Source organism: Sebastes umbrosus, chromosome 17 (genome assembly GCF_015220745.1).
Source record: "Sebastes umbrosus isolate fSebUmb1 chromosome 17, fSebUmb1.pri, whole genome shotgun sequence".
Taxonomy (NCBI): domain Eukaryota; kingdom Metazoa; phylum Chordata; class Actinopteri; order Perciformes; family Sebastidae; genus Sebastes; species Sebastes umbrosus.
In genome coordinates, this window is record NC_051285.1 from 6947002 (window position 1) to 6958973 (window position 11972).

At 39.6% G+C, this 11972-nt stretch overlaps 1 protein-coding gene across 1 annotated transcript; it reads left to right on the plus strand.

Moving 5' to 3' along the window:
- Positions 1–727: 727 nt before the first annotated feature.
- On the plus strand, positions 728–10342 carry LOC119475852 (solute carrier family 22 member 5-like). Its single transcript, XM_037748929.1, has 11 exons — positions 728–934; positions 1774–1956; positions 3643–3746; positions 4688–4842; positions 5021–5192; positions 5396–5528; positions 6582–6682; positions 8015–8238; positions 9093–9266; positions 9374–9509; positions 10195–10342. Exons 1-11 carry the CDS (start codon positions 728–730, stop codon positions 10262–10264), a joined length of 1659 nt encoding a protein of 552 aa, XP_037604857.1. The 3' UTR covers positions 10265–10342.
- The last annotated feature ends 1630 nt before the right edge of the window (positions 10343–11972 follow it).

An 11972-nucleotide genomic window follows, 5' to 3' on the forward strand; every position in this document is an offset into this window, starting at 1 on the left:
CTGGGGACTCTGGCTGTTGTGTTTGTTTTTGCTGCTCTCTTCCTTCCAGAGAGTTTTGGAAGACTTCTACCTGAAACAATACAACAGATGCATAAAAGAGAAAGGTAAGATGCTTAAGAAATACACCTTTCTTATGAAGTTTCTCCTGTGCCAAGTTATAACAGAGGATTGTTATGTTTAACAACTATTTTTACACTGTGGTATAAGTACTTTCACTTCAGTAAAATATCTGAATACTTCCTCCACCACTGGCTGTTCATAACTAGTTTCTCCTGCCCCCAAGTGGCCAAAAAAATCAGTTTTTGCAGGTTCAAGGATTATTTTAAGACCTTTACTAAGTGGTTAGCTCTATTATCGTACAGTTAATTTGGCATTGAGAACTCTCAGACAGGATATGGCTCAGAAGCCCTGCTAGTGTTGTGTTATTTTCTGGCATGAATCTGAACTGAGACATGTTTCTATTACAACTAGCATAAGGGTTTCTTTTTTACTGTTCATACATGTTTGCTTCACTGGCATTCCTGAGTGCAAAGACGTTAACGCTCTAGGCTAACTGTCTCTTAACTGTCGCTTTTGTATGCAGACTTTATCTAGTAGGCCTGCTGGGTGTGGCGTTAGCTGTCAGGTGAGGGGAAGGCAGAACAGTCTGTCTTTTTCCTGTTGCAGTAGAAAAAGAAGAAGTCTGCAGGACAAAGACTGTGGAGGGCACAGTTAGGACTCTGAGACTATGCAGGATTATGATGACACCACAGCTTTTCTGGGTCAGTGGGGACGTTTCCAGCAGATTGTCTTCTTTCTGCTCTGTGTCAGCGTCATGCCCAATGGATTTGGTGCTTTCTCTGTCGTCTTCTTGACTGATATTCCCGGTCACCACTGCCTGGTTCCTGAGGTTAATCTGACCCAAGATTGGCGCAATGCTACCATCCCAATAGAGGTAATTAAGTTTTTGAAGAGTGTCACCTTGTTTTCTCATTATGAAAGTTACTTCTTTAACAATTCCAAAAGAGACAAGCGGAAAAATAATTACTCTCATCTTCCCATATATAGGCATTTTTTGTCTACAGTATTGCTGAGGACCTTAAATATTTGTGAGTTCAGCCTACAAGCATAAAAAAGCTCTGATTTGTAATTAATATAGGATTTCTATTATAATGTTTTATCTACTGAAAATTATAATTGTTTATGTAATATTACAATTTTTCAATAATCAAAGTTGTAGCTTTGGGGTTAATATGTTTTTTTTTGCATCTGTTAAGAGGCTTATAAAGTAGTCTGGCTACAATCCAAGATTATATATTAAGATATACTCTAGTTGTACATTAGCCTAGTGGTAGTGTAAGGTCCACTTGGAACCAAGGATGAACTGGTTCGATTTTGGTGGTCAAAGGTCAAATGTCACTGACCTCACAAAACACTTCTTGATCATAACTCAAGAATTCATAATGCTAATTATGACAATTTTACACAAACATATAATAGGATAAAATGAGGACATTTTGGACAGACATGTGAAATGCAGCTTGACTGGTTGGCAGAGGCATAGTGATAATTCTAGTTTGGACCGGTTAAGGGACTTTTTAAAGCAGTCTGGCTAATTTGTCAAGGTTCAAGCACACAGCCAAGTTAGAACACAGTTGTCAACACCTCATTGATCTATCACAAATTCAACACATTTCCTTACACAGTGCAGCACCGTACACAACAAGGGAAGGTTCATTGTTAAAGAAATGTTACCAATAACACTAATAAAGTTTGTGTCATTGTTACTGTGAGGTGGTGGATGGGAAACGGGAGCTGAGCCGATGCAGCAGGTACAGGCTGGATGTGGTCAGAAATCTCTCTGCTCAGGGATTAATTCCTGGCAGAGACGTCAACCTCACCGACCTGGAGCAGGAGGGCTGTGTGGACGGGTGGATCTACAGCAAAGACATCTACCAATCCACCATAGTCTCTGAGGTGAGAGTGTACATCTACTAATATGTGATTGTTTGTTGGTCTAGTTTAAAGGAGAACTACGCCCATTTTCAAAATTCATACATGTTATTCCTATGGTATAAGACAGTCCAAGAAAAATAAGTAAACATGAACAACTCTCTCCCAAATCCAAAAGCTAAAATGCTAAACCTCAAATTTGTCATGCCATAGGGTATACATTGTGAAACTGCTCCATAGACAAAATACTATGGGTACATTTTTTGTTTCACAACTGAGAACACTACAATAGAATAAAACTCATTTGAGTAACGAAAACAAACATTCTATGCGTCCACAATGTCAGTCTCCCATTCATTGTCTATGGAGCAGCTCCAGGCTTTATACCCGATGACATCACAAGTTTGAGATTTAGGCTGCATTCACACGAGATCAGGCGGTGCGGCGAAAATGCTTTTGGCATTTCCATTTATTTTGGTTAGGGGTAGTGCGTTTGGAAAAGAGAGTAGGCTGAAAAACTAAGCTGCTGTATAACTTCATTTAAATCTATGCATTTAATAAGTGATAAGTTACACAGTGATCTCTTTAAGTAGGGCCAGTACTTAAAACTTGAGTGAAGTTGCATAGGGAACCTGAACGAATTATCATACTAAAGGTGAAAATACTAATGAAGACATTTCCTGTTTAAACAAATGAAATGGATGAGAAGGTAACATTTTGTGCTGTATGTTTAAGCCGTTTATATTTTGCAATCGCGGAGATTTCCTTAGATAAAAGCACGTGACATACACTGGAAGTTTATTTATGTCTTGAACTCAAGGAGAATCGAGTCAGCAAATACAAGTCAACAAGTGTGCAGCTAACCTAATTCTCAGCAGCCTCTCCTCAGAGAACACTTTTTGCTGGAGCCAAACATGACCCAACATAACATAACCCAAACATGGTAATTGTCTATAAAACAACACCTGGATATCAGTGAGTCAGGAATGTGGGCCACTGTTGTGTGAGATTCCCCCTCTTTGCACCAACCTTGGGGGGTAGACAAGAAAACAGGCTGGCCGATTATCAGAGGCCTTCAACATGTACCGGGGGTAGTTAGACACAGCTAGAGACTGACTAGTGACCTGGGGTACCCAGCAGATGGTTTCAATATATATATTACAGAGGGAAGGGGGGGGGCTCTTTCCTAAGGAATAATTCCTTAACAGTAACTATTGTTTAAGTAATCAGTAATTAATGAATCTCTTTATAGTGTATTGGTGTGAAGAAGAGCCAGTGGTATTCTTATGAGAAATTGCTTTATCTAATACTTCAAACTTGAGGGAACTCATGTAGGGAAGCTGAAGGAATTATCATACTAAAGTTGGAAATACTAATGAAGAAATTATTTCCTGTCTAAAGAAATTAACTGGATAATTGGAACAAGTAAATACAATTTTCCCAATTTGCGCGATTTAAACGGTATGTATGCATTGAAGGAGAATTCCTTTGATAAAAGCACATCTCTCTCCAAATACCATGCACATCCAAATAACATCCAGTCATCATCCCACCATTTGCGGCTGTTTATACCAAAATTAAATATATTCAAACAGCAGGTAAACGATGTTACCACATGGCAGCTGAACATAGCATCAAGCCGCAAATAAAGTCATGTTTTTAGCTCAAAAGTTAAGTAATTGTTTAATTGTTCATATATGGATATTCCAGTTTGACCTGGTGTGCAGTGATCAGTGGAAGCAGCCGTTGACTTCCACAGTTAACTTTCTTGGAGTTCTTTTTGGATCCTTCTTCTCAGGGCAGCTCTCAGACAGGTACTGAAAACACCATCTCACAATAAAATAAAATACACAGTGGTTGGAAAATTTACTTGTAGACTTGCTGCTAATGTTCTTTTTTATTTTATTTTTTCAAATGATCAATTAACTTGTGTAATTGAAATTCAATTAATATTCCGAGATGAGTCCTAATGAACGTTGAAATAAGGATCTCGAACAGATGAAATGTCTTTGTTGTATTTTATTCTTGCAAGAAGAGGCACTGGTTATACAGAGTCACACAACGTCTGCAGAAGAGTGCACTGCAGGAGATTATTACAATGTGACTATATAGAAATCTACAACAGGGACTGTGAGTGTGGATTTGTTTTGCACAGATAAGGAGTTGTTTTACTGGGACAGTGTCCCAGTAAAAGTCAACACTCAGTACTTTCCCACTACATGAGACGAAGAGCAAACAGACATTAATTTTCCACTGTTGCATAAAGAGACATCATTACATAAAATGTAATTTTCCATTACACTTGTCATCTTTAATTATAGTTATTTGAGGTACAGTGGAGAATTATATAAATATACTGTATATATATATATTAGACTTTAGACTTTAGACTTTATTGTCCCACAGGGGGAAATCTCTCTTCCACAGCACTGCACTTGTCAGACACCAATACACACAACAGCACACAATAACACAGTAACAGCAACAGCAATACAACAGCGACAACAACAGAAAATGACGGACAGCAGTACACACTGGAGCCTATTCAGTGATGCCTGTTGTGTAAGGTGGCTATGACAGTATACAGTATATATGCATATATGGATTACAGATTGTTATGATCTCTGACCCTAAGGTTATAGAGTAGATACAAAAACATTGCCCCTCGTGTTCAGTATGTTCCTTGTACTTTTGCCTTGTTTTAAATCTTATTTTTATTTGCCCTTATTTTTTTTTGTTTGACTTCTCACTCTAGGTTTGGAAGAAAGCCTGTTCTCTTTGCCACCATGGCAGTTCAGACAATTTTTTCCTTTTCTCTAATGTTTTCACCTTCATGGACAGTGTTCTCCATCATCCTCTTCATCAATGGTTTGGGACAGATCTCCAACTACGTAACTGCTTTTGTGCTGGGTAAATATGAACATGTCACGCTTTAGTAACGACAAATAATACTTTCACATAGTAGTCAGTGATTTTGAATGATATACATGTATTGTGTGTACTGTACTTGTCTTGTTGTATCACTAGTATCGTCACTTATTACCTGAACCTCTGTCATACATTTCTCTCTCTCACTCATTTTGTGCAGGCACTGAGATCTTGACTGGCAATGTACGGGTCATCTTCTCGTCTATGGGTGCGTGTCTAGGCTTTGCCATTGGCTACATGATGCTGCCTCTCTTAGCTTACTTTTTAAGGGACTGGAGATCTCTCATTTGGGGTATCTCTCTGCCTGGCCTGCTCTACATCCCTCTCTGGTGGTAGGTTGTACTCATAACAAGAACATGTATTCATGGTAAGTTTACCTTACTGTGCACCTTAAATGTCATGATTTTACTAATAATAATTTACTCTTTCATTAGAGAAATATTCCAACTTGACGTCATTCTTTTTGTAGCTTTGTTTTTTAAGACCCTCTGATCTGGTCTGAACTTTTTTGTTTCTCTGTTGAATATTGAGGCAGGTTCATCCCAGAGTCTCCTCGATGGTTGCTCACTCAGGGAAGAGTGGCGGAGGCTGAGACCATAGTGAGAAAGGCTGCTAAAATGAACAAAGTCGAGGCTCCACGGGTCATCTTTGAAGATTACACTGTACATGTAAGTCTGCTTTGACTGTAGCCATGCAGGATCAGACACAGGAGATAATAGAACTCACGCAAGAACCACTTGTACGATCAGATTTGTTCTTAAGTAGCTTGTACGAGTGATTTAGGTGAGCTTTTCGCATTCAACAATTTTCTCGTATTTTGAATTTTCTCTTAGGTACGAACACAATTTACGAGTGGTTCAAACCTGTCGTAGGAGTCGTGCAATTAGTCTGCTGTTAACCAGACATACGTTTTTCACTAATGGATTGAATATTTAATTTCTTTGAAGCAATTTTGAGTTTGAGAATCCTATATAAATTACGCTTCACAATTATTTCGCCATTATCCTGTTTTACTCTGCAATTCGAATTATAATTCTGAATTTATTGATATAGCCTAACGATATCATCAATTTAATATGGCCATTGATGCTGTTGTATAACACTACAATATCAATATGAACATCTCAATCTTCAAAACAACTTAAATTATGCATTAATTGAAGGTTATTTTGTCTCTGTATATAATAAGGTGACCAGGCACGTCATGGCTGAATTAATTCTTTTGGATGTGCATCAGGCCCTTGACAGACAGCGTGTCTTTAGACAGCATGCTGATATATTTGCAGAGACAGATGAATGGGGCAGAACGCGCAGCCTTATATGCTATCATTGGGGAGTTAATTATGCTACAATTCTCATTTACAACAACTCATTTACGTGCAGGTGTCATTCATCATGTTTACGAGGGTCATTTATACAGTTATCTTAAGTTAGGAGCATTTGCTGAATCTGACGTGGCACAATCGTACAAGCCCACAGTATGAAAAAAAGCAAGAGAAAGTTAAGGCAAGAATACAAAAATGTTCTTGTATGAGGCCCATTGTGTGTGCTTGAGGACACAAATTGTTAGTACAATTCACCCTGTAGGTAATAATGTCTGTACCAAAATCATGGCAATCCATCCAGTAGTTGTTGAGGTATTTTATTCTGAACCAAAGTGGTGGACCGACCAGCTAAAACACAACAAACTGCTGGTGGAACTGAGGTTTTGTATCTTGCAGGCTGATGAGAAAAAGACACACCCTAAGGGACACCACAATGTCTTCAACCTGCTGAGGACAAAAGACATCCGAAACACGACCGTCATTCTGTTCCTGGTGTGGTGAGTATCCAGTACATACAGATTTTTAGGCATTATTAATTATTTTTTATAAATACCTCAGCATAATTCAATCCAATACAACACCACCACCACACACTACAGTCAGTCATTACAAAATTCCCTCTGAAACTAGGAGTTTGACTCCTGGTAACGAAACCTCCTGCCCTGTATGCATTCAATGAACACAGTTGGCAGTATTCCTGGGTGGGAAGCCAGTGAGTGTTCATGTCCTTTTCACTGCACCCGCAACTCCTACTAGTTAGTCCTAAACCTCCCAGTGAAGCTCTTTATTGGTAGGTGAAAAGAAGCAATTGGTAAGGGTCTTCTTTTATCTCTAAGACACCCCTGCCACACCAACAGGTGGAGTATCTGGGGGTTGTGCTCGATGCGTGCAGGCTGCGGACCGCTTTGTCAGATCACAGACGAACACCCTACTGCAGGCAGTTTGCAACTGTGGCGGGGTGTAATAGTAACAGCGTTGACCGTCATGCATGCACTGGGGTTTAGGGCAGCAGCCCATCTGGCGGTCTCGTTAGGGCTCCTACACATGCGGCGCCTGCTGGGGTGGTTTACCAGCCCTCGCTTGGATGCCAGGAAGCACAAGTGGCACTTGGTTACTACTCTCCCCTCAGTACAGGACGGCTTGTGATACTGGGTGTCCCCACAACACCTGTTACAGAGAACACCACTGGGATGAGTCACCTTCTACGTCACCGTGTTCACGGTGGCATCCCTGATGGGGTGGGGAGGTACCTGGCTGGGAAGAGTGGTATTTGGTGTGTGGTCCCAATGCAGGACCGACACATCAACCTCCATGAGCTGCAGGCAGTCTTCTTGGTCCCCCCAAACACTTCAGGCCCCTGATACGGGGGAGGCCCATGTTGTTGAGGACCGACAACCGCACCATGGTTATAAAGAAGTAGGTGGGCTGTGGCGACTAACCTCTAGCCGGTGATGGTCAGTGTGGTTAGGTCGACGTTGTGTCGCGGTGGGGCATTCATCAGGCTCCACCCACTGTAACCGTAGAGTCCAGTAGATGGTAGAGCCTGTATGAGTTGGAACGAAGGCTATGATATTGTAATCCTAGTTCTATAAGCACAGCGGAGCCCTCTATCAAGGGGTCCCTGTCGCTGCTCGCTGAAGAGGGTGTAGGATAGCAGACAGCGATACATGCTGACACGTTCTGTCTTGATGGCAATGAAGACTAAACAAAAGTCCTAAGTCTGATAGTCTTGGTTTGCAACATGGAGCTACTGTACGGTATGTTAAATTTCTATGCAAATTTCCATTCAAACATCTCTGTTGTCTGTATCTCTCTCTATCTCTTCCCAGGTTCACTCTGAGTGTTGGATACTATGGCCTCTCCCTGAACACGTCCCGACTTCATGCTAACCCCTATATCAGCTGCTTCCTCTCAGCAGCTGTAGAGGTACCAGCATACATTTCCAGCTGGCTGGCACTGCAATACCTTCCACGACGACTGTCTGTCATATTTATCTTGCTCTTTGGAGGACTGTCGCTGTACTTCATTCAACTGGTGCCTCAAAGTAAGCAGTGTCATGACGTGACATGGCATCACAGTACTGTCATATTTCCAAGCAGATATTTTTAGGCTCTCTCTGGAGCCGTGAGAGGCTTTCAACAACTTTTTCACATATACAGTAGTACTTTCCAAGACCTGCAAACAGACTTTGATGTGTAAAATTGATTGAATTCCCCTTTAAGCCAGCTTCTGATGTTGAAGAATTGTTAAGACTATGAGGAGTCTTAACCCTCCTGTTGTCTTCGGGTCAAATTTGAGACTTTTTCAAACTTCATTATATCATAAATATGAATGTCTTTCACCTAATTTCCCCCAAATTACATGGATGGTTCCCTTATGGTCTTTGCAAACTGTCACACTGTCATTAAACATTTTTTATATTATAATATTTGTAATATTCTAACTAAACGTTGACATTCACCGGTCTGATAATCCATTTACATTATTCCTCCAATTTTGAGTATAGTCTAAATAATTCATAATTTCTGCATTTTTTCCTAAAAAATGAGGTTTAATTTCATATAAATGAGGTTTAATTTCATATAAATGAGGTTTATTGACCATGAATTCCAAAAAAAAGTGTAAAACTTGTGTTAATGAGTTGGAATGAAGTTGGCCAAAAAGGTGTAATACAGAATTGGGTGATAATTTATAATGTATGCTTTAAAAACAGTCAAACCAGACCAAAAGTTACATGGTCGACGGGAAGACAACAGGAGGGTTAAAGAAAAAAAAAAAGTGTCTTAATCAGAGGAGAAAATGGCTGCATGATGTGAAGACAGGGTTAACTAGTGACCATCTTTCCATGGGGTCACACCAGCCGCGACACCAAATCAGGCTGGTCTTATGTTGTTTCAGGTTTATCAGATCTGTCTGTTGCTCTGGAGATGCTGGGTAAATTTGGTCTTACCTCCGGTACATCCCTGATGTTTGCCTACACAGCAGAGATTTACCCAACAGTGCTCAGGAACACAGCGACGGGGACATGCACTACTGTTTCCAGAGTGGGCAGCTGCATTGCACCGTTTTTGTTAGAGCTGAGTGAGTAAATTGGTCTTAAATAGTAATTACTAACATTTGTTTAACCTGGATTTATTTTAGCTCATTGACAATTTTCCTAATCCTAATTTCCCCTTCTCCTTGTACAGGTGAATACTTTAAGTACCTGCCTTATATACTACTGGGGACTCTGGCTGTTGTGTCCACCTTTGCTGCTCTCTTCCTGCCAGAGAGTTTTGGACGACCTCTACCTCAAACTATTCAACAGATGCATAAGAGAGAAAGGTGGGTTCCTTAAGAAGTACAATATGATTATAATATTATTAGTATTTAAAGCCCCTATGTGTATATTGGTATTTGGCAACTCCTAGAGATAGTAACAAAAAAGACAATTATCATTTAGCGTTTCACTCTTAAATTAATTTATAAACTCTAAACATATCATCCATCAAAATGTCTATAATTGCTCAGTTGTGTTCTTTATGTGTTTGCGAGTGTGCGTGTTAGTTCTCATATGGACTGTCCTGGCTCCGGCCCAGTTTGTTAGGATAATTGTGTTTATATGCATGAGAAATACTCACCGTAGCTGAACAACCATTCCAGTTATAGTACTTAAACAAACTGTCTCTACTGAAAAACATTAAATAAAATAAAATATATTGCTTTTCATGTGTACCTGATGGTAATCCCCAAACAGATCTACTTGATACTGGTTGTTCAGGCAAGAAAATAGCAATGGAAAAATGTCGTTGATTATTCCCTTAATAAAACAACCCAAACTGATCCACCTCATCATCATCATCATCATCATGACTCAGATGATGTGATGTCGGTGGCATCAGTCTTTGTTGTGAACGATGATAATGAAGTTGGTAGAAATGAAAAAATATTCAAACATTGCAGCTTTTTTAGTTTTCCTGCATGCTGAAAACCAAATGATGGTTTCTTTATTTGTCTTTTCTCACTACAGCATGAAGTGTCCATTCATCACAAGAAGAGAACATTCAAAACCTGTGGTGCTTTTCGAAAGTCGACTCTGATTGTCTAAAACATTACTACTTACATGAGTTATTGATAAATATTATTATTATAGATATTGATAACATTCAGCCACTAGATGTCACATTTTCCTCCCCCTGTTCCAGTAGTGTACTGTTCAGCTATAAAATGAGAAAGTTTGTGACCCGGTAGCCAGCAGCCAACAGAGATCTGTTGAGGAAATACCAAGCACCGCCCACTAGCTGGAGCAAACTTTCTCATTTTACAGCTAAACAGCACACTACAAGATGCTTCTGAAAACATTTTATGCGAGAAATGGGCATTAATGTAACATAATATTGATTAATATTTGATCAGGGCTTCCTAGTTTGACCGTTTGATCGGAGTTTGCAAGTGATTGATGGCCGACTCCGTTGAATGAACAGCCAATAGGAACGCTCTCTGTGAAATGACCTGTGATTAAAGCTTGAAAACAGCCATGAGGAGGTGCAGAAGTCTAGTTTTCTCTCAGAACATTTGAATTACAATATGCTGAAAGGTTATTATGTAATTCTTGCCCAATGATGCCAAAAATATTCTGCCTACTGCAGGTTTAATGTACCCCTGACATCGATAACATTAATACAAATGTGACAAACTTTTGATGCAAAATGAGAACATCATTAATCCTTGCAATGACATGACAAAACAAGAACGTAAAGACTGATTAATGACAGCTTTAGTTATTTTTCAGTTTGCAATTTTCCATTCCCATCCTGTCAAGTGAAAACCTGATGTTTTGATGTTGAATGTTTTTGATAAACTGAAGGATTCTTAAGCTAAATAAACTATGTAAAAAGCCTCTTGCCTGGAAAATGCATCGTCACAAAGCTGATTTTCTGAGCTCATGAAAGGTTGTGGTTACATATGTTGGACAACATACACATTGGCGGTGATACAGTGTTGCAAGCACTGTTCAACACTGACAGTTACTAAATAAGTAACATGTCTAAGGCATCTATTGAGTGCAATATGTTGTACTATATATGCATTGCTACATACTTAACATGTCAAGCCTTATATTATCCTGGGGACTCTGGCTGTTGTGTTTGTTTTTGCTGCTCTCTTCCTTCCAGAGAGTTTTGGAAGACTTCTACCTGAAACAATACAACAGATGCATAAAAGAGAAAGGTAAGATGCTTAAGAAATACACCTTTCTTATGAAGATTCTCCTGTGCCAAGTTATAACAGAGGATTGTTATGTTTAACAACTATTTTTACACTGTGGTATAAGTACTTTCACTTCAGTAAAATATCTGAATACTTCCTCCACCACTGGCTGTTCACAACTAGTTTCTCCTGCCCCCAAGTGGCCAAAAAATCAGTTTTTGCAGGTTCAAGGATTATTTAAGACCTTTACTAAGTGGTTAGCTCTATTATCGTACAGTTAATTTGGCATTGAGAACTCTCAGACAGGATATGGGCTCAAAAGCCCTGCTAGTGTTGTGTTATTTTTCTGGCATGAATCTGGACTGAGACATGTTTCTATTACAACTAGCATAAGGGTTTCTTTTTTACTGTTCATACATGTTTGCTTCACTGGCATTCCTGAGTGCAAAGACGTTAACGCTCTAGGCTGACTGTCTCTTAACTTTCACTTTTGTATGCAGATTTTATCTAGTAGGCCTGCTGGGTGTGGCGTTAGCTGTCAGGTGAGGGGAAGGCAGAACAGTCTGTCTTTTTCCTGTTGCAGTAGAAAAAGAAGAAGTC